Source organism: Phalacrocorax aristotelis, chromosome 22 (genome assembly GCF_949628215.1).
Source record: "Phalacrocorax aristotelis chromosome 22, bGulAri2.1, whole genome shotgun sequence".
NCBI classification, from domain to species: domain Eukaryota; kingdom Metazoa; phylum Chordata; class Aves; order Suliformes; family Phalacrocoracidae; genus Phalacrocorax; species Phalacrocorax aristotelis.
This window is the reverse complement of record NC_134297.1, coordinates 6,070,920-6,098,803: the sequence shown is the minus strand read 5'-3', so window position 1 is coordinate 6,098,803 and position 27,884 is coordinate 6,070,920. Positions and strand designations below refer to the sequence as shown.

Here is a 27,884-nt window from a genome sequence, read left to right as displayed (position 1 = left end):
GTCCCAGATCCATTGCCACCAGCCCTGCTACCCCTGCCAGGCATTTCGGGGCACTTGGGGAGATGCCTGCTCCCACCTGGGCTTTCTTGCCTCTCCCCTACTTGCTCTTCCCTCCCAAGGGCTGTCTTACAGGCAGTTTCTTGGCAAAGGCAAATTTTAAACTCAAACACAGAAACAAGTTTGAAACAGAGTATTATTGTACACAGAGTCAGAACGTAAGTCACAAGGTACTTGGGAGCACCCACTTGCTCCCCGTTTAACCACAAAATATGTTTTCAAGACAGCGCTCTTCTATACAGACTTGAAAGGCTGCACCCACAGATAGCCAGTACAGGGGTCTGAGCGTGGGGAGTCGGTACACGGGGGCAGCACTCCTTTATCCTGAAAACATGATCTAAAAAGAAGCTCTGGCTCGACACAAAAACTACTGTTTAGCTTACGGTGCTGCTTTGAAGCTCTGTACCACTGTGCTCCGTGTCGTACATGCACACAAGCAGCCCCTGCTTCCAGTGAGCTTGCACTCTAACTAGCCAGTGCTGGGGGAAACCGAGGCGGGGGAACGAAGTGCTTCCCTCAGTGCCAGACAGTCAGCAAGCGGTGGGCTGGGAGCAGATCACTGCGTCCAGTAGGACCTCGAGAGCTGAGCACCCGCCTGAAGCACGTGCTGCTCTGCACCTAATACGATGACAGAAGCATGCAACTTTTCCTTGAGATCAAATCTGGCTGCTCTCACCACCCTCCCTTTAGTAAGAGAGGGATGATGCCTCCTATACAAATCCCTGCAAAAAAAGGGAGGTTGCTGGGAGTATTACACACACAGGGCAAGTTAAAGGGTTTTTTGCTGGCCTTGTTTGTTTTATTAAAGAGTTTTTGGACTAAGACTGGAAATACTATCAGCCCACTTGAATGCAGAAGTTTGCCTTTGACACCATCGCGCTCATTTTAATCTGAAAATTACAGTGAGGCAAAAAACTGGCATTAGAAAAAAGCTGAACTTCTACTGGATTTTGTGTTCCTTAACAAGATACAGAGAGGAGCTTCTTGTTCCTACGCTGCTCCTGGGCAGCTTCACCCAGTGAGAATGGACTAAGACTCATGAAGGAGAGAATGGGAGTTTAAAGCCTAGCCAGTAAGTGCATGAGAAAGGGCTCTAGCAACCCTGGTTTCTGTTTTCCTCACTCTAAGAAAGTAAAGGGGGTTCTGGAGATTAAAACAAAGATTTTGCAATCCAGACGCCTGCGATCTGTTCCCGACTCTGCCACTGGCTTAAGAGCACACGCAAGTAAACCTACTTCACCCCTCTGCCCCAGCTCCTCTGGTGTACCCAGAGAGGAGATGTTGCTACTTTGCCACGCAAGTCTCCAAAGTGCAGGCTTCGAGGCCCCTCCGTGAAAGGTGCAGAGGCTGCACAGACCAAGCAGTTGTCTGGTACAACCACGAGTCATTGTCGCACCACCCCAGCGAAGCCCCGGCTCCCAGGCTACGCTCCTCAGAGCCCGCCAGCGGAAACGGCAAAGCATTCCCATCAGGCCAAACGAATATTGAGTCATTCACATAATGCCAGAGGTCAGGGTTAAAGGCAGGGATGCTAGGGCTTCCCGGCAAAGGAGTAAGCTTGTCCTTCCAACTCCACATCCAGTGTCTGTAACAGCTGTGCCAGACCTTTGCCCTCATGTGGAGCTGGCAGCGCGCAGTTTGCAGTCCACCTCTGAATGATCCTTTTCAGCAAACAGTCTCTTAATGTTATCCCTAATCAAGGACAGATTACAGTCCTGGAGCTCCAAACACATAAAATCAATGAGGAAGCAATAGCACGCAAACACACCTAGAGCATATGGGAAGCCACCAGGCACAACAGGGCTATGATACATCATCCCTGGCTGATGGCTCCTTCTCCCGCTCCCCAAGACAGCTGATGCACTAAATGGAAGTAGTAGAGAGGGGAAAAGAAGGGGAAAAAGGAACCTGGCAGTGAAGGAGAGGGTGAAGTGGCTGCTCCAGGCTGAATTTGGCTTGAGGCATATGAGAGTCCTGCTTCCCAACCTGCTGCTTCGCCACTTGGGATTATCCCATATGGGACACTCTCCGATGCTTTGCCTAATCTACTCTTAAGCTGTTTAGTGTAGATGCTCCCTTCTTTTCCAAGGAGGTGGCAAGTCTACCATCTCAAAAGTGCCATTAATGAGAAATGGCCCTGATAAACCATGCAGAACTGCTTTGCTTCGTTACGTTGGATTCTGCCTCGTCTTGGGATGTCCTTGGAGCTCCCTAAAAATATACTTGCTGGCAGCAAGCTAATCCTTCCCCGTACTTTCACACAACACCCCCACCAGAAACACAAAGCAGCACACACACCCCTTCTCCCCCCGAAACAGCACTGTTTGTCCATTATTAAGCAGCTGCCTCTGGAAAGAGCAGAATATGCTTCCAGTTGTACACATGTTGGAGCTACGTGACCTTTTATCCAAACACGCCACAGAGTCTCCAGCTCCAAGAAACAGCATGCTGTATGAAATGCACCATTTGGTACTGTAACGTGGAAACTAGCTGTGATCCTGCTGCTCCCCTCTTGCGAGGTCTCCTCTCCTAAGCGCTTCAATCTGTAGAGAACACCAGGAGCAGCATTCCCTCAATCAGCAAAGTCTAGCACTGGTCAGTTCATATTTTTTTCCAGGAAATACACCAAAACGGGTCACCAAACTGGACTGTTGGTGCATATTCTCCGTGTCCATATTCTCCATGTCCATCTGCCCTGTCACAAAACTGACAGCTGGACAACTTAAGCTTGCAAAACCACTGAAGTCTTGGATGACCCGGAAAAGCAGCTGCCAATTCGACATGCCATTCTGTGCTGGGCGGCACTGGACATCGTGAGCTGACAAGCTTTCTGGAGCCCTCTGCACACAGCTGTTGCAATAGCAGGCACAGTAAACCAAAACATGGTGACAGTGCAATCAACACCAGAGCTAAGGTGGTGCTCTCAAGCCCATCGCTGCACTCTAACCTCCTGGCTGCCCACGACATGCGTCCGGTATTTGTCCCAGGCTCAGAGGTGCTCCCTCCTCTCCCAGAGCTTACTGTGACAAGCACTTTTGTGTGGGAGCTGATTTACATGCTGTGTGTCACATATTGGTCAGCTCCTTTTCTCCTGGGCCTCCCAAGTGACAGCCTCTGGGACTGAACCGTGACTCAGCAGGCAAAATACAAGGTAATCCTGAAGTCCAGCTAAGCTGCCATTCCCCTTTAGCCTGGGGATAGTTCTCTTTTCCAGGACCACAGCCTACCCTACTTGCATCCTGCTGTTCAGGCAGCAAAAGATGCCAGAACAAGACCACATCAGAGCAGTGGCGGCAGGAGGCAGCTTATCTTTGTCCCTAAGGCAGAACAGCAGCTTTGATTTCTGCACTGCTTTCGACCTCCCAGTTATTTGGGCTGTGGGGATGGGTCCCTGACGCTGACTGCAGGGCTATCACCACATCTCCACGCTCCATTCGCTCCCTGTGTTCCTTCTGGTAAAACAGATGGTGCAGCGTAGGCACAGGGCAGGCTGCTTAGAGAGCAGGGACAGCCTTTGGCCATCCCTTCACCCATCCTGGAGAAATATCTATCAATGAGATACCCTCACATCAAGTCTCTGCACGCCAGTGTCAGGTGGAGCCTGAGGCCACAAAAGCAAATCTTGCATGCTGGCTGCCTTCAGATGTTAGAGGTGTTCAGAAACACTGGGGCAAGACAACGGGGCTTGTGGGCAGCCTGCACATCCTTCTCAGGTTGTCCAGCTCAGCAGACGTCAGGCATCTTCATTCCAGGCTCTCCATCAGGTCAGCAATGGAACAGACTCTACACGGCAGAAAAGCATCTTCAGCTCCTTACACTGGGTTTAATCCATCACCCAGCCAAAACAGAGAAGCCTGGAAGCAGCCTCATTTAGCACCGGCTGGAAAAATTCATTACAAGAAGCTCCCAGACATGTTCAGTAAATACTGAAAATCAAATCAACCCATGCCTGTGGCTGCTTCTCTCCTCCACTGCTGGCTACACCAGCCCCAGTTAATGTGCTGAAATGCCTGTCTTGTCCAGGCTGCTAGAGGCAGACGGCGCGACAGCTGCGGTCTCCAGCTCATCAGTGGAGCCCTTCAGAACCAAGAACTCCAGCAGAATATCCAAGAGGCAGAAAACCAGGTGCCTGAAATGGAGAGAAGACAAAGCTTAGGCTGGTCAGGAGCACAGTGGAGCTGGGAGATCAGCTCCAGATACGCAGAAGCCAAAGCTCACACAAGGAAGAAGTATTCTGACTGCCATCAGGGAAAGGCAAGAGATCTTGTACTCTAGAAGAAATGTTTGAAGAGATGGTTCAGGGTTTTTTGCATCCCCGAAACCAGCGGGTGTTTGAAGCTGCCGAGCAGCCGAGAAAACACAAACGCATCTCCTGGAGTGAGGTGGCACAAGCGTTTCCCTGCAGTTATATCACAAAAACATCGCTTGCCAAATGCGCGGCGATGGGTATACAGAAAAACACTATCTACATATACATGCAGCTCCCTAAGTTCTTCTAAAAACAACAAACTAAATGAGGATTTGGTCTTATTTCCTCTGACAGTCCCCTGACATCCACAAACTAGGCAGGCCCAACAACATAATTAACAAGACTGACTCAATAATCTCCAGCCAGACCGAGGTCCGAGACATGCACCTTCATAATAAGCGAGCCAGATGCCCTTTGATGGGATAAGTCTAGGAAAATTGGCCAGATACATTCTGTGCTAAGAAGCCGGCAGCGTGAATCTCACGGCGAAGCCCTGAGCTTAGCTTACAGGCCCCACTGCAAAGGCTATCAGGGTAAAAAGACTATAACCCACGTACCTGTTTATCACAGGCTGGCCCAGGGACTCCAGTACCAGTTTCCAGCTCATCCGACATTTACTGGTTCCAAGGATTTCTTGGATCACATCTGTCAACGTCAGAGACAAAGCTTTATGAACTGCACGTTTCCAGGGTCAGTCTTCTGCTGGTGGGTACTAAACCGAAGTCTGAGCCCGAGGCATCCCATGCCCAACGTTACCATGAAAGAGAACAGCCAGGGACAGGACCGAATGCCAGGAAAGCGCTGCAGCCTGGAAGGGCATATACTGGCAGCGCTTTTTCATCCCCAAAGGATATGTGCTGGTTTTGGCTGGGATGGAGTGCATTTCTTCACAGTAGCCAGCATGGGGCTGTGGTTTGGATTTGTGCTGGACAGAGCGTTGATAACCCAGGGATGTTTTGTTACTGCTGAGCAGTGCCTATGCAGAGCCAAGGCCTTTTCTGCTTCTCACCCCACCAGCGAGCGGGCTGGGGGCACAAGAAGCTGAGGGGGGGCCACAAGAAGCTGAGGGGGGGCCACAAGAAGCTGAGGGGGGGCCACAAGAAGCTGAGGGGGGGCCACAAGAAGCTGAGGGGGGGCCACAAGAAGCTGAGGGGGGGCCACAAGAAGCTGAGGGGGGGCCACAAGAAGCTGAGGGGGGGCCACAAGAAGCTGAGGGGGGGCCACAAGAAGCTGAGAGGGGGGCACAAGAAGCTGAGAGGGGGGCACAAGAAGCTGAGAGGGGGGCACAGCTGACCCCAACTGACCCAGGGGATGTCCCACACCATATGGCATCACGCTCAACATATAAAGCTGGGGGAAGGAAGGAAGGAAGGAAGGGGGGGGCATTCAGAATGATGCCGTTTGTCTTCCCAAGTCACCATTACAGGTGATGGAGCCCGGCTTTCCTGCTTCCTGCCTGCCGATGGGAAGCAGTGAATGAATTCCTTGGTTTGTTTTGCCTGCATGCACAGCTTTTGCTTCACCTGTTAAACTGTCTTTACCTCAACCCATGAGTTTTCTCACTTTTACCCTCCCAATTCTCTCCCCATCCCACCCAGGGGGAGCGAGCGGGTGGCTGCGTGGGGCTGAGTTGCCGGCTGGGTTAAACCATGACAGGATAGTAAGGGCCCCTTACTCTGCAGCGAGGAGTTAAAAGTTCAGACTGCACTCACATGGATTAGGCAACAGCTGCTTTAATGTCAAAGGTCCCCATGTCAAACTTCAAGAGAGGGAAATCCAGTGCAGCTGGGCTCATGAGTTCAGTCCAGTGGAAAAGCCACTCTTTAGAGCGAGAAGCCCAAAGGCTTTGCCTTATGACTCTTCTCAGCAACGGTACCCTTTGGCAGCAGGCAGGAGCACAGCGCAGCACTGGCTTTCCTGGGCACCACCAGCACCAAGCACAGAGTACGTGGCCAGTCTGCATCTGAGAATCACCAAGACACGCGCCCTTTCTCTCTGAGCCACGCCACTTCCTGAATGCTTATACAAACTATCTAGAACTGGGAAACTGTGGTTTTTGCTTGCAGGAAGCCATTCAAACCTCAAAGGTCATGAATGTTTCCCAGTGCCTTGGCACGAACAGGCTCCATCTCTGTGTTTAACTGCATTTCCAGAGTTGCCAATGAACTGGAGGGTTCCCCAGCCTCCCCCAATTCTCCTTTCTCAAGGGCAGCTGACACATCTCTGGGGCACACTTACTAGGCAATATCTCCATCAGGCTCTGCAGGGCCTGCTCTGCTGCTGCTTTCTTCTGTTCCTCTGTCCTGGCTGGTTTAGGCACTGCTGGTAAAACTCCTCCAGGCCAGATGGACTCCTGCAGCAACTGGAGGTACTGGACCCAACGCTGGGTGCAGGTCAGGTTAACGACCTGGACTTCCAGCCACCTGTGGGTACAGGGAAAGAGAGAAAGGTCAGGAAGAGTCAGGCTTGGTACCAACTCAGGGGCTTTCTGCCGATCAGAGGCCCTGAAGGGGAAGACCAGCTTGCTGGGTAAGTTAACATACAGTCAACATACAGTTTCCAAGTCTATATCTTAAACATTTTCACAAGTATTAATTAGCTGAGTTTCCCCTTGCACCAGGAATAGGTATATGTTCCCCATCTTATAAACAGAAGCACATATGCAAAGTCACAGGGGAAGAGCTCTTCATGGCTTTTATCGCCCTGCTGCCTGCAGAAATCAAATGAGTAACTGGTCCCTGAAGGGAGCACAGCTAAGGGATATGACTGGCCTTAACCTCCTAAGTTATGTCCATGCCCAAGCAGACACAGAGCTGGACGAACCATCAAAACTGGGGTTTTAACTCTAACACAACCCCCATGACTGACTGGGAAGGACATGAGCAACCAGTGCTCCTCTCATCAGCCCCTCTGCTACCAAGAGTGTCCAGGGTGTCTCGCCTGGAGACCAAAACACATGCTCCCAGGATGGCAAGGCACAAATATCCTGCTGCTTTGTGCTCCTCTCAGCCCCCCTGCTTCCCTCCTGTCCAGCCCTGCTGCTCCGTCCACTGGTGGCAAGTAATGAAATTATCACCGCTCCCATCCAAAACCCCACGCTGCACATCTATTAAAAGGTGAGTTAGGTAGCTGCCAGCAAAACTGCCGGTCGGCCCTCCCGCTGGGCCAAGACCCTGCCCTTTATACGGTAACAACCTGCAAATCCCGAGGCCGCGGGAATGCCGCTCCACATAAGGGCTCGGAGGCGTTTGCAGCACGGGGAGATACATCCACACCACCCAAGTGCTGGCCAGGGAAAGCTCCTAAATCAATCATGCGGACCCTCTTTCCCAGACATGAAATCACTTCCCCGTGTAATAGCAAAAGCCACAGCCGTCAGTCAAAACTTGCCACTGCCTAAAAACTTTCCCCCCCCAGGATAAGGAGAGGCCAGCGGATGGATCCCCAGTGCCACAGAGGCCAACAGGAGGGACCCCATCAATTTAGCAAGACTGGGACTCGGTGGCGCGGCACCGACGGCGATGGCCTGCTGCCGCCGTCCCCACCAGCGGGAGGCTCCGGAGGAAAGAGGGGAGCGTCGGCACGGGGTTGGGGTAAGGGGAAGGCTTTGGATTTTGCCAGTACTTCAAGAGTCCCAGAGGAGAGGAGTCCACAAGCAGGGCCAGGAGACCCGTTCCTCTTGGCAGCTGGCGTTCGTGCTTGCAATTCCGTCACCACTACGCCCCGACAGCTCATAGTACATCCAAGAGCATGGGCCCTGCCAAGGCAAACTTTATTTAACCTGCGCTCTGCCAGACTGTCTGCATTCTTCTCAGGCGAGGCATTCGGGCCAAGGGCGTCTTTCCCCACACAACTGGGACAACACAAGCACAGAGTCACGAATAGCAACACCTAAAGGTAACCAGCAGCAAAGGAACGGCAGGTAGCCATCGTCGGGGCCAGGGCTGCAACACGATGCTCCCTTCTTCAGCACGAAATGAGGTGCCTAGCTGCAGCTCTTTAATGATGACACCTAGGAAATGCCAGCTGCAGAAGCAAAGACCATTAAGAAACCTGAAAACGAGCCTTGGTGCAGCAGTAAGGCCTGTCAATGTCTCAGGGCAAGGACTTACTGGAGCATACACAATGCTCCTGGTGATCCCAGTAACAGCACTGGAAATGGGGAGACACGGCCTTTACGCTCGGCCTCGCCAGGGACCCCCAGTACTGATGTTGCTACAGGATAGTGCCAGAGATCCAAAGCACCTGCCGTAGAGGACAAAATGTCACAGCACAGTCTCGCCTGGGAAAAGGCCTTGTTTGAAATACAATTGCTTAAAAGGGTTTTTATCTCCAGCCATCAGTAGAGTTTAACACCCTGGATCATGTTAAACCCTCCAGCCATCCCCAACCAAATTAAAGTGTTGAACTGTGGCTCCTCTAGGGGCAAAAGCTTTCATTAACATGGTTTTTCATTAACATGTTTTCTTATACAACCTTCTTTCCTAATTGAGAAAACATTTGACAAGCAACAGAAGTTCAGAGGCTTGGAGACAGAGCTGCAAACAGTACAACCCTGCATCTAGGGAGGTCGGATTGAATGTTGACTTGAAATTCGTCTCAGCAAAAGTCACTCACCATTCTTTAAAAGGTTGCAGAAAGCAAAGAACAAGCTTTCTTTTTCTTCGGAATGCTCCTAAAATAGCAAAAACAATCAAGCAAATAGCGGGCAGAGTGAAAGCTGAACTTACAGAGGATGGCACACGTTTCCAGACAGCTCAAGGGCGGACTGAGAACTGACGAATGCTGGAAGCCCCCGTACAAACAACCTACCATTTCTAGCTCATTTATTTCCAGAAAGCCACCAGAACTAGGCAACAAGGCCTAGAAGCAACACCTATAAATCTGATCACATGTGCATGCATCGCGATTATGCAAGCGCTTGCAGGTCTTAGTTCCCACAGTTACAAAACACTGTTGATGGATTTTTTTTTTTTTTTTTTTACTTAGTCTGGCAGCTCTCTGCCTTCCACTTTGGGAAGCAAAGGGCAGGATCTGAGGACGGCTCCGTGTGTTTTGCTCCACCTGCGCTGATGCCTGCTACAGCTCCATGCAAGCTCCTGAGAAAAGCATACAAAAAAAAAAAAAAAAGAAGAAACTAGGCAGGAAAGGGGACACGAAAGAAGGAGAAACCAAAGCTGGGCGCAAATGGAAGGAAGACTAAAGCCACTGTGCTCTGGGTTCCCTTTTGCCAGTCTGTCAGTGTGGGAACCCATCCCAAAAGCACTGGGAAGGGCAGAACTCTCAAGACTGGCCCATCTGGCTTAGCATCCTCCCCATGAGCGTGGCTGGTGCTCTCAGATGCTCCAAAAGACAATATCAGAAAGAGAATAACCTGCCATGAAGAGTTTTCCTCCCTGCTCTCGCTTGCGCAGCCCACAGAGGGGCACGCATGAGCAACAGGTACGAAACGGCGAGGAGCAAAGTAACTCCTCAGCTCTCATGACTGTAGTTGCGACTCAGGGAGGGTCACACCAAGCTTCATTGACAAATGCTACCTGAGCAAAACCCATATTTCTATGGCAAATTGACCTTCCCATCGGGCAGGTTTGCTGCACCAGGATCGGGACTAACAGCCTGCACTTCTCACACAGAAACTGCAAATATGTGCTGGTCCAAAGTGGACCTTCGCCGGCAGATCACGGAGGATTTTTTGTACTATTAAAGAACTAAGCGTGCCACATCGAAAGCACACACACTCCTTCTCCCAGGTAGGAATAAATCCAGCAAGAAACACAAATAGACCTATCTCCTCTTTTTTTGGATGGCTGATGAGTTACTATTTCCGTTCTGCTATTTCATGAAGAAGTAGCCTTAATAAGAAAGAAAGAAAAACAAACCCATCACTGAACCATCTCCTTACACTTCAGCTGAGACCAGAAATAGATAGAAAGTGACCTCCTGGGCTCAGACGTTCAAATGCTTTGATAATGCCCAGTGCAAAGAGAGACTGCAAAGGCTACGAAGTCCTGGACGTTAGTCTGGAGGTGCATAACTTGCCCATGCCGTAAGGGTCCTCTGATTGAAATAGCTGCTGATGGAGGAATGAAATCGCTGCTAAAAAAGAGCTGATTTAATGCCGTGGCTTAAGCTGGAACTCCAAAGTCAGCTGAAGGAGCCCATTAGGACAGGAACGGCAGAAATGCCGTGGGAATGAGAAACAAGGTCTGGAGGGTACATACCTTGGCCCTCCTCTGGCACCCAGAAGCGACAAGGGCTGCTAAGATGGAGGAGCCTACGGTAAAGACAGGCTGAGAAGTCAGGAACAGGTAAAACACAGTTTTTTGTTTGTAAACCTAAGCCTGGGTTTACCTGGCTGCTGCGAGCTGGATGCACTCACTTAAGGGGACTACCCAGACGGTTCACCTGCAGAGAGAGCGAGCTCAGCTCAGCAAGTAAAGGCTGGAAGGGTTGAATTTGCTCAGTCTGGAAAATAAAGGTGGACCAGGAATGGGCAAAAATATACGGTACTCTCCAAATTTACAGACAGCTGCTAGAACGTGGTAAACCTCTCCTTCTCTCATCCATCAAGGTTAGGATAAGAACTGCTAAGTTCACTTGAGCTGAGGAATGGTTGAGTTAAATATGCTGATTATCATTAAAATCTGAAGCAACAGCAATTGTGATTCCCCCAAAATTGGGGATTTTAAGGATTTAGACACACACAGCCTGGAGACCATGTTAGGAAGAAGACAAAGACAAGAAAGCCTCTACTAGTCTGCTTTAGCTTTATAAACACAAATAGCTCTATAAATATACATGAGCTGTACATAACAGTAGCAAGTCCAGCTCAACATCTACTGCCTTCCACCCCAGAACAAGGCCTCCGTTTCCCCGAGGTCAGTTAACACGGCATGGCTAACCAGAAGCTCAAAAAAGGCCCGTGAGACCAAGGTAGTGAAAAGGATTTAAAGGAAAAAGCAACATCTGGAAACGCACAAGGCATTCGAGCATCTGACTTAGGAAATCAAGAAAGGCTGGTACTTAAATCACCAGACCATCCCTCCCTTCGCAGTACTTGTCCCCCAAATTCCTCCCCAAACTGTGCCTCAAACCACAAGAATATCCTTAACTCGAGGGCTCAGAAAGAGCAACATTTCAATGCTTTGACTATAAAACATTTCTGAGCAAAGCTTGTAAAACCAAAGAAACAGCTGCAGCAGGCGCAGTTAGAAGAATGGAAAAACACAAATGGAGAGCTTTCGCCCCCGGGCTCGGCTTTTAGCACCTGCTACTTGAGCCCACGTCCACCTTCTCCGCACAGCGCCAGCAGAAACACGTGCAGCCGACTGCTGGCACGCTTGGCTCAAACACCTTCAGAGCAAACCCACACTTGTCCAGGCCATCGGTAAACCCTTCCCAGAGGAAGGAAACAGGAAAGAAAAGGGAAAGAAAAAGCCCTCCATAAATCAAAGAATATGAAGCATCCTGAGTCCTTTTAAACTTCTGGCCAAAGACACACACGTAAAAAGTAAACTACCCTTCTCGCCTTACTGGAAGTGTTCCTCTCCTGCCGCCCTATAAAACATTTAGAGTTGTATATGCGATGAACAATACGTCCTGTACCCCTGTCTGAGCACAGGGTAATGAAGTGTTTGACCAGCAGTGGCCCCGTGGCCAAGTGCCTTCCCCTCAGAGCATCTTGCCAGCCTCACACCTCCCAAGCACAGCTCCACTGAGGGCAGCTGCACCAAAGGACGAAACAAACCAAGCCGCACGGAGTTCATGCCGGTAGCGTTTGCGTCCAACGTGTCCTGATCAGACTCACCCGTGCCAGTGTAGGGCAGTGGGGTTTTTCTACCTGCTTGAGCCAGGCAGTGAGAGGTGGAGGTGGCAGAAGCCCTGCGAGAAGCGGGTAGGCAGGACATTTTACCGTGGGGCAGAGAGAAGGAAAAACAGATCATCCCCTACTGCCTATAGGCACAAAACCACACCTTGGTGCTCGGATTTGGGGCACTGCTCTGTGCTGCTCCTTCCAAAACACACCTGCTGCAAAAAGAAACCGTGTAAACACAAAAGGCTCCAGCTCTAAAGTCTTCTCCATCCCCCCGGTGAATTAATCAAGCTGTGGTTTTTGCTTTTCTCAAGTTATATCTCCCTGCGATGCCATGGGGTTCAGAAAAGGGGGAGAAAGCTACGTGATTAAAAGCAAGCATCCCAAAACCCCCTTGATTTTTAACAAAGCATCTCAGCTTTTCGATAACATCTTCATCAAGTATTTATTGAGCCAATTAAGCTCTCAGTGGTGCCCCAGGGAGAGGCCAGGCTGTCTCAGCCAGGTCCTGCTCAGAGCAGATTGCTTCATTAGCCCACTTCAGAATCAAAATACATAAAAACACCATTAACCCTTCACAAGCCAAGGAAAACCAAAACCAACCAGGAGATGTTATTTCCTCTCAATCCTTTTCTTCTTTGCCTCTTCTATTTGAAACAGGAAGTTGTTGGAGGGGTTTTTTTGTTGGTTTTTCTTTTGGCTTTTTTTAAATCTGGGAGAAAAGTTGGCCCGTATCTAATTGCTGAAATGGAGTCAAAAGAAAAGAGAGATGCAGTTAAAATAATGTTGCAATTGTTATCAAAGCACAGAGCGCTTGCTTCATTCTAGCGGCTGTTTTTGGAAGAACGCTGCTTCTAGAAGAGGAAAAAAATTTTGTTTGGGACAGAGATTCAAAGCCGGATCCAAAATTTCCAGGTGCTTGGAGACAACTGAATCGAGGCCCATTTCCAAGTTGATTTTTATTTACTTTACATACACACACACAAAGACACACACAGCCCCGAAGATCGCTTTTGCTGACATACCACAGGCCTGCAAGTTCTACCGCTCCTTGCGGCTACAATACAAATAGCCAAATCCAGAGACGAGGAGGAAGGTGCCGTAAGGTTGGTCCCCCTATACGCAAACTCTGTTGCTGGCTTTTTGGCTGGGCTGCGGCACTTGCACCACCACGGGAGAGACAGGACCTTTGCTGCCACGTACCCGGGCCTGCCAGCACAGCCCCTCGATGTGCAGTTGCAAAGCTCCTTAACTAAACGTGCCCAAATCAACTCCCCCAAGTAACAAGCCGGAACAGCGAATGGATTTAGTTGCTCCAGCTGCACTGATGTTGCAGTTTTGGCAGCTCGCTTCTGCCAGCAAACCCAGAGGTGCTGCCCAAACCCAGCGTGGTAAGCTACCTGCCAGCTATGAAGCCAAAGGAAAGTGGGAGCAACCACGCTGGGATCAGCTTTAGCATGAACCTTCCTGGCTTCTCCTGGTGCCTGAAGAGCACAAGCCAACCCTCGGCTTTAATGTCTTTTTCAGAGATAACGCAGGGAGGGGAATGGGGAGCCTCGGCAGCGACCGCCTGCCCGCATGAGGCCACATCCCACCCTGGGATACCCCCTACGCTGGGTGACACACATACAGCCCAGCTTTGCGCCAACCCTTGGTGCAACCCAGCACCGAGACGGGGTCTGTCTCACCGCCTCGGCTGCTGGACACAGCTCCTGCAGAGCTCCAGGCGGTCAGGGCTGGGCAGAATTGCTTGCCCACAGGCAGTGCATTCCCAGCACGCCCAGGGCCGCAGGTGCTTGGCCGCCTGAGCGGGACAGGGACGTTTAAGAGGGTCAGGCAACACTACATGCCGGTGGCACTTTCAAGTCAAGAGGATCAAGGAGGCTGCCAAGGGTCTTAGTTTTTGCCAGTTCTGTTGGCACAGAGATCAAGGAAGAAAGAAGAGAAAGAAAACAGAAAATAAACCACCCAGCAAGCAATTCCCTGAAGCTATGAGCTCCTTGACTCACACCAGCAGTTGCACAAGTGCCCGTGACACCTGGCCTGACATCGACAGGCTCCGGCACAGAGCCCTGAAGCCAAGATGCCAACCCCAGGCAGCCCGGGGTTGCGCACAGGGGTAACCCCCAGTATCAGCCCACCCGAACCCACCTTGTGCAATGGTCAGGCGCCATGCGGCATCCCTGCCGAAGGAGGGATGGGGATGAGCCACAAGAGCAAGCTACAGCACCTTTTGACCATCAGAGGTGTCCGGACTGCTGAAGGGACCTCAGGCTTGGCTGGACAGACCCTTTGTTGCTCCATTAAATTGACAACCTGGGGCCTTTGTCAATCACAGGCCGTGGATATTAGTCCAAGAAGTTTTCCACATGGTGGGTCTGGAAGCTGGGCGAGCCCCCAGTGTGAGGGCTAATGAAACCAGCCATACTGCTGAACCGTTACCCCTCAACACACGCAGTGAAATAAGGATGGGGAGGACACGAAACCTGATGGCATGGAGAACTGAGAACGGACAGAGAAGGGGCCATGGCAATGCAACAGTTGCCCTGGAGACCAGAGGCCCCATTGCTGATGGTGGTTTTTCCCTCTGCAGGGAGCAACGGCCATAGCAGCCAGCTCTGAGGCTGCTTCAGGGGCCAGGGAGACGTATCCTGCTTCCCTCAGCCTTGCACCTCCGGTCAAAGGGGCACCGAATGTGCAGGACAGCGTTGGAAAGGACAAATTCTCGGGTAACCCACAGCCCTGCAGGCTCCACCTGCATGCACAGGATGCAGCACTGTTCATGTCAACCGCGTCCTCCCTGTACCCACCTCAGAGCATGGCATCGGCTTCCTTCACATGCTGTTGCCATAGCTTGCCCAGATCATTTCCAAAGGCTGCCTGCGTCGAGGTGTTTGCTTTTTAGACCGGGATCTAGCCGAACTGTTTATCCAAACCTGAACGGACTGAACCCTCTGTCAAAATCTAGGCTGCAACAAGAATTCAGATGCTCCAGACCTACTGCCAATAGGATGAACACTATTGTGCCTCTGTGGCCTTGCCCAGCTCTTGACCCCCAGCAAGGCTTGGCGAGATCTAGCACCCCAAATCAAAGACAACCCCTTGCTGCTGCAGGCTTCCCAGGACCGCTCAGCCCCATTTTAGTGTACGTGTTCAAAACCTGCCCAAGTGCCCCTTCTCTCCTCTGCTCCGACCCCAGGCCTCAGCTTCCCTCACCACAGCACCCAAGAGCCTGGCTCCCTGCAAGACCACAGCCCAAGACTCAGCTCAGGGACGTATCTGAGCTCAGGCAGACTTTCCTTTCCCATGCAAGTTCAGCAGTGGCTGAAACCTTGTGAGAACCAGCTCAAGAGAGAACACCCTACAAGGAAAACAAGCCAAAGCTAGCCAGACTCACAAGCTCTTCTAGTTCTAGTTCTCTTGGCAAGAAACCACTCTCATAAAAGCCTGACGGTCACCTGTAATCAGTCTCAAAGCATCCCTGGCTCTTCACCTACGTCTCACACAAACTGGAACGTCACCTCCCCAAATCCACCCGCTTTGCTGAGGAATGATGGGACAGGGGCCGAAGCCTGGAGGAGCACCACAGTGACCCAAAGAGAACACCAAGCCAAGCGGTGCTGAGCTCCTGAGGAAGGCAGGGATGCTTTGCATTTATTTTAACTCGTGCTTGGTGGAACACGACACCATCAAAGCTGCCTGCGTAGGTCCACACACTCCCTTATATACACACAGGCGCTTCCGAGCCCCGACATGGGCTCTGCGCCCCAGCCCCACTCAGGTTACAGGGTGCAGACAGCTGGGGCGTGCCGAGACACCTTCCCTCCGCTCGGCGGTTTGCATTGCCACAATTTTCTGTTGTGATGCATGGGAAGGAGCTAGGAAAAGCACACGGACCTGGATCCACATCTGAAATCCTCCCAGGTCCATCCCTGGGACCCTGGCAACTCTGCTGGGACTCACTCCAGAAGGGGAAGCAGATGGGGATGGGAGAACCTCAGCAGCCGCCGCCAAAGGGCACAGCGAGCTCATACCATCGGCTGTCACCGCGGCTCCGTGGCTGCCCCCGGCTTGTCGCAGTGCTGGCAGACCACTGACCTAGTGACCATCACACCACTGGGGACAGACTGAGGGCAGGGCGTGGGGTCACAGCCATGGCGCGGTTCGTGTATTTTTAACGCGGCTTTGACTCACAAGGCTCTAAAAAGCACACGGATTCTCCAAATGCTTTTTAGCTCTTCCACCAAACACCCCCAGAGCCCAGAATAGCCCCATCTACTCCCCTTAGCAAACAGGTCCCTGTTGCAGCCTCCTCAGGAAAAAGAAGGGATCTGTGTTTCCAGTCCATGGGAGGGAAGCGAGCACCAGACAGAGGAGGGATGCGGAGCCGGAGCGGGGCAGCGGGTTTGTTTACAGGCACGGACCCAGCACATGGAGAGGCTGCTGGAAGCAATCCTCGGCCCTGGGGTCGTCTTTACTCGCAGTTAGCCTCCCGGCCCCTCCACCCGCCTCTCCTTTCGGCTCCAAAAAAGGATCACTCCCTGTTACATAATGGGATGAGCGCTGCACGGATGCAGGCTTGCACACGCGACCTCCCTTTTACTTAACAATACCTTTTTCGGTCATACAGCCTTCCTCTCCCCGGCTGCCATTAAACTGACAGTCGGGGAGACTGATAGCGCCTGGCTCCAGCTATTTCAGCTACAGAGAAGAGAGGAAAGAAGAGTGTGGTGGGATGCCCTGTGCAGAGAATGGCAAACAGAGAAAGGTAGGGAGGTCCCATAATCGGCAACAGCGCAGTCACCAGCGGTCACTTGATGTCACGTGGGGGATGCTGTGGGCACTGCAAGTCCAAGGCAGAAAGTCCCCAAAGAAGAAGGGGACTGGCTCTCCAGAGAAGCTGGACCTCATTCTTGGTGTTTTTTCTGTTGATTCTTCTGCTCTGGGACGAGGCACACTCGGTGCAGAGCAGTAGTGATGCCCATGAAAGCAGCTGTGAGAAGGCTGCAGGAGCAACACGCTCCTCACCAAACAGAAGCTGGCAGAGGAGTATCCATCCAGCAGCAACCCCCTTCCTAACACGCAAAACACTGCTAGGAGACCTCCCTTCCACCACCTAACCCAGCCACTGACGGGAACAGAGGAGGACTTCATCTCATGGAGAGATGATTCCTACTCATACTTTGTGACCAGCAACAGTTAGAGGCAGGATGCGTGCCCATCTGCTGCCCCATGTTTGTCCGCCTGTCCTCAGAGGTGGGAACAACGATGCCTTGAATAGCACATGCTCCCAGAACAGCTTCTGGTATTTTCTCCACCTGTAAAGGGTACCCAGGCACAGTGCCAGCCTGAATGCCAGTGCCAGGGCTGTGCCAGGTCTGGCTGAGCAGTGATCAAGTTGCAAATACTTAAATGGAGGAGAAATGCCACCAAATTCATGCTGTGCCCCTGGATAGGCAGCAGGTCTGAGCTAGAGACTTCTCGATCTGCTCAGGACAGCAGTGGCCACGTGGGCCAGCTGCGAGTACAACATGTCTCGGCCACCCTCTGCGTGGCTCAGGGACAGGGTGTGATGGCAAGCCAGCACGGAGCTCCCCCCATTCCCAACTCTCCTCCGCTGTGGAGGTAACTACATGCCTCATCTCGAGGGTCCGTCTTGGGCTTTATCTGAACTCTGCTCTTATACCAGATCACAGCTTTCACAACAAGGCAGACACCGACGGCTCTCAGGGCGGTTCCTGCGCCTGCTGCACTATCCTGCTGAGCCCCAGCCCTCCACAAGGGCTCCCAGGATCACTAAAAGCCTGCCACCCTTGACTGGAGATAGGAGAACCTCCACCCTAACACTCCTCCGTCGCAGGAGACTGAAGCGCTGTCCCAAGCACAGCCCTCTGTGTTGGGGTGGCGACTACGGCAGCAGAAGCAGGGGAGGAAAGAGTTCCCCACAGCAATCCATGAGCAGCACCATCCTCCTGGCAATGGGCCAGTTAGCGCTGTGCAACTCCCTTCTCCTGTCACCTTCGCACCAGACGTGCGGATTCCTGACTGTCCCAGAACAGAGCCAGCATCAGGATGTGGATTTCAGCACAGGCACGTACAGCCCCAGGGCCACAGGGTTAGCTCAAAAGGTTGTATTTGCACCCTGTCCTGATCACAACACCAAGGAATCATGGGACTTCCTGACACGACCTCCAGCCGAAGGTTTGCCTGCAGCACACGTGGGTTCACCCAGATCCGTTGAAGCGGAGCAGCTACAAGCACATTCACCCTCACGCTGCTCCGCTAGCACAACTTGCGCAGCTCCTCCACCTTCCAGAGCCAGGCACGTGCTGTGTGTATGACAGCTTCTCTAGTGGAAAATACCAATGCCACGTGTTGGTGCTGCAGGCTCCCCGGGTGACTGGGACACAGCTTATTAGGATGTGATGACATGCATATTCAAGCCCTCATGCTTCTGTGCTAACACAGAAGGACTGGGTTCCAGCTCATTCCCCAAGAGACCAGAGCCCATTTGGGAGAAATGGGAACAACACCCACCTCCTCCCACCCAAGGAAACAGACTTGGGAGTGATGGCCAGCAGCCCCAGACCTCAAAGTGCTCCAGCAACCTCTGCTGAGGGCAGCTTAAATTACCAGCTCAGTTCTGATGTGCTGCCCTGCACATTCTGACACTGGCTTTGAATGCCTGAGAGAGATGAAAGGGCGCAGGAGCGGGAAAAACACTGCTCTGAAGCTCCCCCTAGCCAAAGTCCTTCCAGGAAGCCTTTCCTTTCACTCTAAAGGATCACATCCTCAGCTAGTGATAGTCACCGACCTACACAAGAAAACAGAAATGCTTTCTTTTTGTGCCTTCCCATACAGAGGCATTGGCCTCAGAAAATCTTGGCAGGTACATACCAGCTGGAAAGGAATTCTTTCCCTAATATATCTGTGGGTCTCTGCCCAAGGCACAGGCACTACTGGCCCACCGCAGGTCAGAGAGGGGTGTATCAGTGAGAGCAAAGCTCCTGGGAGGCCGCATTCCAAGCTGTTACTTGTCAAGCTGCTGTTCCCTGTGCCTGTTTATTCTCCTTTTGTAGAAAGAGCAAGCTGAGCCCCTGGACAGCGAGAGACCAGGAGGCCAGCAGAGGCCAGTCTCTCCCTGGAGAGCCATCGAGCTGTGCACTCCTGCCTTTTTAAGAGGAAAGAAGCTTCCCATTCCCAGGGCTGAATCCCTTCTTTCCCCTGTTGTTAAAGGACAGGAGGCTGCCTGCTAGAATTATTTGCTGCTCACGGGGAAAACAGCTCCCGGTGCAAATGTCCGAGACCTTTACTCTACAGCCATGTGATGTCTTCCTCACAGCACCTTGTTGTCTGACACGACTGAAAGCATTTATCTGCATTCAGGCGAGAGCTCCGTTTTAGACTGTAACTCCAAAGGCAATGCCACCTCACAGAGCTGTGCAGTAGGTCACCGAAGCCTTACCTTTGAATGAGGGTCCCGAAGAGCAGGTGGAAGACCTTCTGGATGTTCTCCGTGCACAGCCAGCTCCAGTGATCCACCAGCAGCAGACGAAGCACGTCCAGGGCCAGGTCAGCCAAAGCTGTCTCAGAGTCTGCCAGGAGGAAGAGGAAGGTCAGATGAAGAAGCCAATTTGGCATGTAAGGAAACCTCGTGGAAAGCATAATCTGAAACTCTTTTCCCCAACAGCTCTCTTCTCCCCAGCCTAGCACCTTGTGCCACGCGCAGGTGACCTGCTGCGGCACAGCCTGGGGAGGCTGCCCTCCCAGGCTCCTGCCCTGATCACTCATTTCCACTTTCATCAAAGCAGCCCCAACCTCCCTACCAAGGGGCACAGCAGACCACAACATGGCTGCTCCAAGTGCTCGCTTCCTTCTCAGTTAAGCTAGGAGATTCTCGAACCCTGTTCATGCATGGGGATAGCAGTGCGTCCAAAACAGGTGAGAAAGGAGGCAGTGACTGTGTCCAGGAGAAAGGTACATTGCTGAGGACTATTTTCCTAGTCTTCACCAACACTTTCCCCTCTTCCAAACTGCGGTTTTCCAGGCACAAGGCTCCGGTTGGTGTCTGCAGGCTGCCATCGTGTGGCAGGTCCAAGCCTCAGCAGGAAGAGGGATGAACCACATCTGGATAAACCAGATACGTCAGTTCAGGCAGAAACCTGCACACATGCCCACATATCCCTGGTGACACAGACCTGGGACAGCAAAACCTCTCTCTGATCCTCAGGAGGATGTAAAAGCCTGCAGCATAAACACATTCTACTTGCTAGAGAATTACTTTTATGCTGCTTGGCCCCAAAGCGTTATAGGGGTTATGCAGAACAAGCTTATTAATGCACCACAAACCTGCCCGAGACAACCACGCCAGGGCCAGCGCCCCAACCTGAGGCTACTGCGTCGGCTCTGCCAGCAGAGTGAGCTCCTGTACAGCAGCTTCCCCTGCTCTGCTATTTCCTGATCTTTCAAACACTGTCTGCCCTCAGAGAGCCAACGAGACTGTTCAAACACAATTTACTCCTGGAGATAAAGAGGAGAGGGATTCTGGACCCCAGCATGTCTCCCTCCCTCCTCTTCCTCTCCCTGCTGCATAGGAGCTGGACTAATTAACTCCAGGCCGTTTCACTTGGAAAAGACAGGGCGTGCGAGCACGTTTGCCACCTCTTGCTCTGGGCCATGCACAAGTCACTCCTCGCTTGCTTTGCCCTTTGAGACTTGGCTTCCCTGTGCAAAGACTGGAGCAGGTTGTTTAGCTTCACCATAACCTCACACAAAGAGCACTGTCAGCAAGCCCTGTTTATTCCTGTAGCATCCAAGTCCCCTTCCGCCGAGAGCTGCTGGCCAACCTCTTCCGAGAAGTCACCAGCGAGCAGATATGGACACTGGTTTCCTTTTCGGCCAGCTGCTCCCCAGACATTCATTCCCCTTACCCTGCCAGACCAGCCTGCCCTGTCTCGGCTCTGAAGCATCACAGACCTGCCGGCATGTGACATCATTTATGTTAAATTTCCTTAAGAGTTCAGCTAACTTGGCCTGCCTGTATCTCCCGTGCTCTGCGCAAAGCACTGGCCTCCAAGTCCCCAGCAGCCCCAAAACAACCGTGGGCATGTGTTCAAAGATTCTAGGCAAAGCTGGTAGCACAGGCTAGGTTTCAGAATACCAGACCCATCCTGTCACAAGCACGCGCTTTTAGGCAGAGCTTGCCAAACTTTAACCACTGGAGTGAAATTTTTGGAAAGTTCCTGCTGATACGGTTCAACTATTCCAAGAAAAAGACGAGAGAACATATTTTCGCTTGTGTTCAGGATAATCTTGTAACCGGCCTGAGAGGCCGTAGCACCCCTGCGCTTCAGAGGAGGGATCTATAATCAAAAAGGGAACATCACTCCTTGAACTAGGATTACTTATTTGCTATTCCCACCGAATCTATCCAAACTTAACTGAAGCTCAAAAGGTCCTCAGGTTAGCCTTGTATAGCCATATCAAGGCTAACTTGAGACTACCAAGAAACTCTAATTCGGCCAATTTTCAGTTTCTAAGAGCTTGATTTAACAATGGTGGCAGTTTAAACAGTGTGTCCTTAAGAAACTTCTTTGTGCAGTAACTGTGTTGAGTGGACTAAGGTGAAGATCTGCAGCGACACAGCTGAGCCAAGACCCAATTTGCTTCCAATAGCAATAAAGAGTAGAGAAATCACCTAACAGGACTGGAAAAGAACCTCAGTTTGCCTTCCCTTTAATTGAAGTGCAACAGGCAGGAGATCAGGTCCTCATACTGAGGATCTTGCAAGCCACGCCTGCAGATGTCGGAGCTGTGGCAGTGCCAAGGGAGATACAGTGAAGCATTGACAGAGGGGCAGAGCTCACCAGAGTCTGTGTCCGGATGTGCCCCCTGCTCCAATGCGCCCAGCCCGACCGTATACTCCCGCACCGAGCTTTCCTTAGCTTCCCTGCCTCCCTCGCCTTCAGGAGCTTTGGTGGGGACTGCCTCCAGCAGCTTCTCCTGCTTCTGGATGAAGGACTCCATAGAAGCCAGCGACAGGGTGCCAGAGACCTGTGAAAGCACAGGTGTATTAGTACCGCAGCGGTGAGCTGCATGCAGCCGGAGTGGAACAGATATACAAGATCTCCACTACCCAGACAGCCTCCCACCACTTGGTTTACACCTTGCTGTAGCCAACAGCACAGCTTGGGCTGCTTACTGCCTTTCTGCAAAGGCATGCGGAAACAAGGCTGCAGCAGCCACAACCCCCCTGCACCTGGATTATTCCAAGCCAGCACCCAAACAGGGCAATGATTAGGATCACGAAAGGATTGCAAGAGGGATCTGAACTTACAGCGCTGCCCTCCCTGATAGAGTACACGATCCTGTCATGTGCTTCACTCACACTCAGCACTGGAGCAATTTTACTGGATGAGAACCTCAGCCTGGGCCTGGAGAGGAGAGACACAGCACAGTCAGGGCTTTTTCTCCGCAAGCTGTGGGTGATGAGTTTCCCCAGCCTCAGCCAAGAACCCGACTAACTATCTTTCTCCAGTGTCACATCCAAGCTAAGAAGCCTGATTAGACCTAAAGCAGTTCAAAAAAGCATCTGCCCTCAGGATAACTGAGACGTGGCAGTAAAACGATGCAACAAAAGCATTAAAGCGCTTTTCCTCAACGACGCATGGGCCTAGCCAAGGCTTTCCAACATCCATCGCATACATACACCTTCTTCAGCAGGCACGTTACACATAAGCTTACATGCAGATGTAGGTGTTTCTGCTCAGCGAGGCGTGAGCGTTGCAGCATACACAGGAAAGCGTAAAGAAAAGCCTCTGAGATGAAACATACTCAGCAGGATTGTGAAATCCAATAATAAACACGCACACACAGAAAGGAGGATATGAAAGGGTGCTTGGAATTGTGGGACGAATTGTAAAATAGCCTGTTTATCATTAAGGAATGTCCTTTTCAGCCAAGACGCTTCAAAACTTGTACTTTTTTGGTTTGTCTTTTTGTCCAAAGCAGCTTTTTCTAGCAAAACATCACTTTTCTGGAAAAAAAAAAAGCCATACTCGTGCAGAAATCTTCTCTTTTTCTGTAAGGGAAGAATCACTGATGAGCACAATTGGGCTCCTCACTGCCAGCAACACCAAATAAACACTTGGTGTGCAACGTACGCACGATGACCTTAAGCACTACTCCTAAATAAATATGCAAGTGTTCGCTGGGCAAGATGGCGTGTTGCTGTGTGAAACACATGGGAGAGGCAGGAGTGAACCTTCAGGGAGACCACTTATAGCTGTGTTTTGCAGTGACTCACCACATGCCTAGGTCACGCGCACGTTTCAGGGTAAAAAGCGATTCTCCAGGAGCATCGACACCTTTGCTGGCAAATGCCACCCTTCCCAGCTCCCTCAGGAGGAAACCCACCTTCTGTGAAAACCTGAGCATTCTTATTCCTTTATCCCGACAGGAACTCAAACACCCTTGCTTGGTACGTGAAAGAGAAAACAATTCAGCTACAACAAAACAGCAACGTATAATCCACAGCAGGTGAAGCACCAACTCAGCCTTTCCCCACAATGGAGTCAGTTTATGTACGAAATTCATGCGTAAAGCACGGGGGAAGCTGAAGGAGCCCTTACTTGTTAGCCTTTTTCCCGTCTGTCTGAGATTTCCCATCCACTTCAGACTCGCTAAGATCCTCCGTGGGGCTCTGGGGCTCTGACCTGGGGAATGCCGTCTTCAAGGTGTCCACAATGGCATTGACAACGATCTGCAAAAGTCAGCAGCTCCGTGCAGGATTATTAAATATATTCCTACTCCTTGAATATGAATTAAGAGTTTTCAGACTAGCGCTCTCTCTGTTTTCCATTATGACCCCCAGGCTCTTTGAGACGGGCTCTGACTCTTCCTAGCTTTATGGCTTTCTGGGCAAGCTGAGACCAGCGACACAGACAGCGTTTGAGTTTTCTGGCTACTGCTACAGCAGCCAGCCGTATACGTAGACACTGAAGCCCAAGAGGCGTGTCTACATGCAGCCAAAAGCGATTCAGATACCAGTTTCCCACTTGTCTACCTTGTCTATCCTGGAGACAACAAAGGGCTTCTTGACGAACGCGATCCTGGCATCAGTGTTCAGGGCGAGGAACTCCTGCACCTCCTCACTGTTTGCAATCTCAGGGACTGCACACAATTGCTGCAAGGAAAGATGCAGCTTTAGGGGGGTTTTTGGTGTCAATTTCCCAGCTTGAACATGTGAAGCACAGGTGGAAGAGATTTGACATGCGCCACCATCTGTCAGTACAGAGCTGACCTTAGCACTGCTTTCTCGCTCACAGGGGCGCACAAGCAAGCACCTCACCTTCAAGAAAGATTCTAGCAGACTTTTTCTGGCTTCCACTTTATCGCTGTCCATGTTCCCAAATGGGAGATCAGGGAACAGTTTCTTTGGGCCTTTGATATCTACAAAGGAAACAAACCCATTAGCAAGCTTGAGAAAACTGGGACAGTTGTTTTAAAATCTTAATGCTCTCATGCTTTAGACCACCACTGCACACTTCCCAGCATCAGCCCAAGAAAATACGCCCTTCAAAGCAAGGTGGCTGAATCAGACCTTAAATCCATACAGAACTTGTGTTGTGCTGATACCGCGTCACCCGTGCCTTTAATGTTAAAGAAGCAAGAATACCGGTTTAGAACAAGGACTTTAGATCACACAAAAGCCCCAAAATTCTCAACAAAGCAGCTTTCCAGTCAAAACCCCAGATCTGTCAAAACCAAAGGATTACATGCTAAATTCAATGAAGTTTTATACATCAGTAGCATTAGAAGAAACGTTGTTTTCTTTTTTTAAAAAAGCTTACTTTCAACACATATTACTCTCCTTTCTTAGATGCAAACAAGGCGCTTGCAGACACCAGTGTTTCTATTTGTTGCCAAAATGCAAAACTACACAAGCAAGTGTTGTGAGCTGAACGGCAACAAGGATGTTTTGAAACACTGGAATTGTTGCTGAAAGAAATAAATTTCTCCTCCAGCCAGCTCTGCACAGAACACGGACATGGGCATCACAAACAGCCCAGCATCCAGAGCTGCATAGGCAGGACAGGATACCCTTAGAGCAGAGGAGCACAGACTGGGGTGAGAGGGAGAAGTATTTTCTCAGGAAGCTAATGCAGGCACTGACTTTTCAGGAACTTGCGGAGCTCCGGTTTCTCCTCCAGTCTGGTCTGGAGGTTGAGGAACTCCCGGTAACGGCGGTTCACGGTGTGGTAAGCCATTTGCTGAAGGCTGCCCGCGCTCTCACTCTCCAGGGCCGTCTCATACTGAGGAGCAAGGCAACAGTTAATAATCCTTACAGACCCCAAAACAATCTCCCTGTGCTGTGACCCCTCTTGGCCCCGCAGTTGCCAGACCCCACAGAGGTCCCATGCAGCAGTTCCTCAGACTGACCCTTCCTGAGAAACAGGGGCTGCACAGCACACAACTCCCTCAAGATGAAGGTGAAAACAGGATACAAAAGACTCAACCAGCCCCACATGATCCTTGGACAAGAGTGGGAACCCCAAGAGTGGGAACCCCTATCCCACACCAGAATGTCTACAGGGAAAACACTGTGCCAGATATTCCCCTGCTCCCAGACGAAAGTTATTGCCAAACGACACGTGGCACAAATCCCCATCTCCCAACACCAGCCTGTGCTCCCACAGCAGGGCAGGGATCTTGGAAAAGGGGTGACTGTCGGGAGAAAAGGGGTGACTTTACCTTGACGGTGTACAGGGTGTAGGGGTGGAAGCCAGTCCCGCTGTGCTCTCGGGCAGTGATGGTCCCAGTTATCCGCAGGTTCTGGATGACGACCGGCCCGTCGGGGCTGCTGAGGGGCTCAAAGCTGAAGGTGCTGATGGAAGCCGTTGGGGAGGATGAGAGCAAGGGCAGAGTCTGCCCTGGGTCTGGGGAGCTTTGTGATGGGCCCTCTGCTGCCCCCAGATCTTTCCCCAAGCTAGAGGGCCTCTGCGAAGAGGACTTTTTGAGCACAGCCAGGCTTTCCTCTTCCTTCTCAACTGCGGGGTCAATTTGGATGTCAGGGCAGGAGCTCAGTACAAAAGCAGAGGTGGGAAGGAGGCTGGCATCCAAGCTGGTGGCGATGCCCTCCTCCAGGTCACCCATACCATCCTCAGAAACAGCCGGTCCCTCCAGCACAGTGGAGGTGTCCTGGAGGGGTTCATCAAGGAACTCCCCTGCAGGTGATGGTGCCAGCAGGTCCATGTCCTGGCCTGCATCAGTTGCAGGGGACTCCAGCTCCAAACCCTCACAGGGGAAGAGGGAGCCCAGGGCTCGTGGGTGGAGGAAGGGCTCCTCTGTGTGACACAGCCTGCTTGTCCGGTCCTCTCCGTCCTCACCAGCAGCCCCCGCCTCTCGCCTGGGCACCTCTGCGGCCCTTGGGGAGGGGGACGGCCCAGCAGCGGCAGCGTCCGTCTGCACTGTGAAGGGCAAAGAATCAGGCACTGGGGGTGCAGGGGGCGGCTCCTCACCCCGTAGCTTCTTGGAGAAAGCCCCGATGAGCAGCAGGTTGATCCAGTCAGGATCAGCCACCTTCCTGATGGCTGGCAGGAGCACGTTGCAGGTGACTAGCTCCACCACCACAAAGCGTCCCGTCCGCGTCTCCAGGTGGGGTGGGGGCACCAGTGCCCGCAGCAGCTTCTCCACAGCAGCCCGGGTATAGCCCACCTCAGCTGCTGGGCTGGAAAGGGCAGGGTGCGGCTCCATCAGCCGGCTGTACTCCCGCCACAGGGTCTGGCCACCCTCCAGATCGCCCTTCAGGGCCTCACGGGCCCGCAGGTAGCTCTGCAAGTGGTGGCCGCAGAGGAGAAGGAGGCGGTGGGCCAGGGCTTGCCGGTCCACTTGCCCCATCCGCTGCCTCAGCTCGGTAGCCAAGCCCATCATGGCCTTCTCCACCTCAGCCTCAAAGGCTGGCTCACTGCTGATGGTGCGGTACCAGGAGGCAACAAAGTCCCGCACCACTTTGCGGATGGTGCTGGCGATCTCCCTCTCCAGCCGCCCCTCAGCTGCCGGGCAGTGGGGCAGGGGCTGCAGGGAGCTGACAAAACGCTCCAGCCGGAGCCGCCGGCCAGGGGGACTGAGGGCCCGGGGGCCCAGCCAGCTGCCCAGCACCGCCAGCACCCCGCACAGCAGCCCCAGTGCCCGCAGGTCGAGCAGCAGCTGCAGGGCCAGCAGCCAGCCCAGCGCGGCCACCAGCACCACCAGCGCCCGACGGAACCCTGATGGCCCCTGGGCTGGCATGGCGGGGCTGGGGGAGCCGCCCTGGGGCTCTGCTGGCTGCTGCCTTGGTGGCTGGACAGCGGGGTTTGTCGAGGCTCAACCCGCTGGGGTCCTCACTGGGCACTGGGGCTCATCAGGGCTCAACCGAATAGGCTCCTTCACCGGGCACCGGGGCTCGTCGTTCCTCAGCTCAGCAGCGTCCTTAACAGGCACCAGGGCTCAACCCGCCGGGCTCCTTCACCAGGCACCGGGGCTCGTCAGGGCCCAACCGAGCGGGTGCCTCACCGGGCACCGGAGCCCAACCGCCCTGTCCCCTCCCCGGGGTCTCCCCACAGTCCCCGGAGCTCACGCTGCTGCGGGGCACAGGGCCGCGCCCAGCCGGTACGGACACCCGGAGGTCCCCCCGCCCCGCCACACTCACCGCCCGGGGCCGACAACCACCGCCGCGGCGGGGCCTCGGGGGCACCGGCCGCCATTTCCGCCGCCGCTTCCGGTACC

At 52.5% G+C, this 27,884-nt stretch overlaps 1 protein-coding gene across 5 annotated transcripts; it reads right to left on the bottom strand.

The window, feature by feature from the left end:
- Positions 1 to 175: 175 nt before the first annotated feature.
- Positions 176 to 27,884, bottom strand: SNX19 (sorting nexin 19). Of its 5 annotated transcripts, none has more exons than XR_012664114.1 (12): positions 25,872 to 27,884; positions 25,294 to 25,432; positions 24,469 to 24,569; positions 24,184 to 24,303; positions 23,750 to 23,880; positions 22,456 to 22,552; positions 21,986 to 22,172; positions 19,585 to 19,714; positions 12,723 to 12,861; positions 6,545 to 6,729; positions 4,864 to 4,951; positions 176 to 4,186 (listed from the first exon to the last, which is right to left on the bottom strand). XR_012664114.1 is itself a non-coding variant. In XM_075116486.1 (12 exons), exons 2-12 carry the CDS (start codon positions 27,405 to 27,407, stop codon positions 4,051 to 4,053), a joined length of 2,850 nt encoding a protein of 949 aa, XP_074972587.1. In that variant the 5' UTR covers positions 27,408 to 27,621; positions 27,808 to 27,884; the 3' UTR covers positions 176 to 4,050. The 5 variants fall into 5 exon arrangements, 4 of the variants coding, with proteins under 4 accessions (XP_074972587.1, XP_074972588.1, XP_074972586.1 ...); XM_075116486.1 differs by lacking the exon at positions 12,723 to 12,861 and having other exon boundaries at positions 25,872 to 27,621; positions 27,808 to 27,884; XM_075116487.1 differs by lacking the exon at positions 12,723 to 12,861 and having other exon boundaries at positions 25,872 to 26,587; positions 27,808 to 27,871.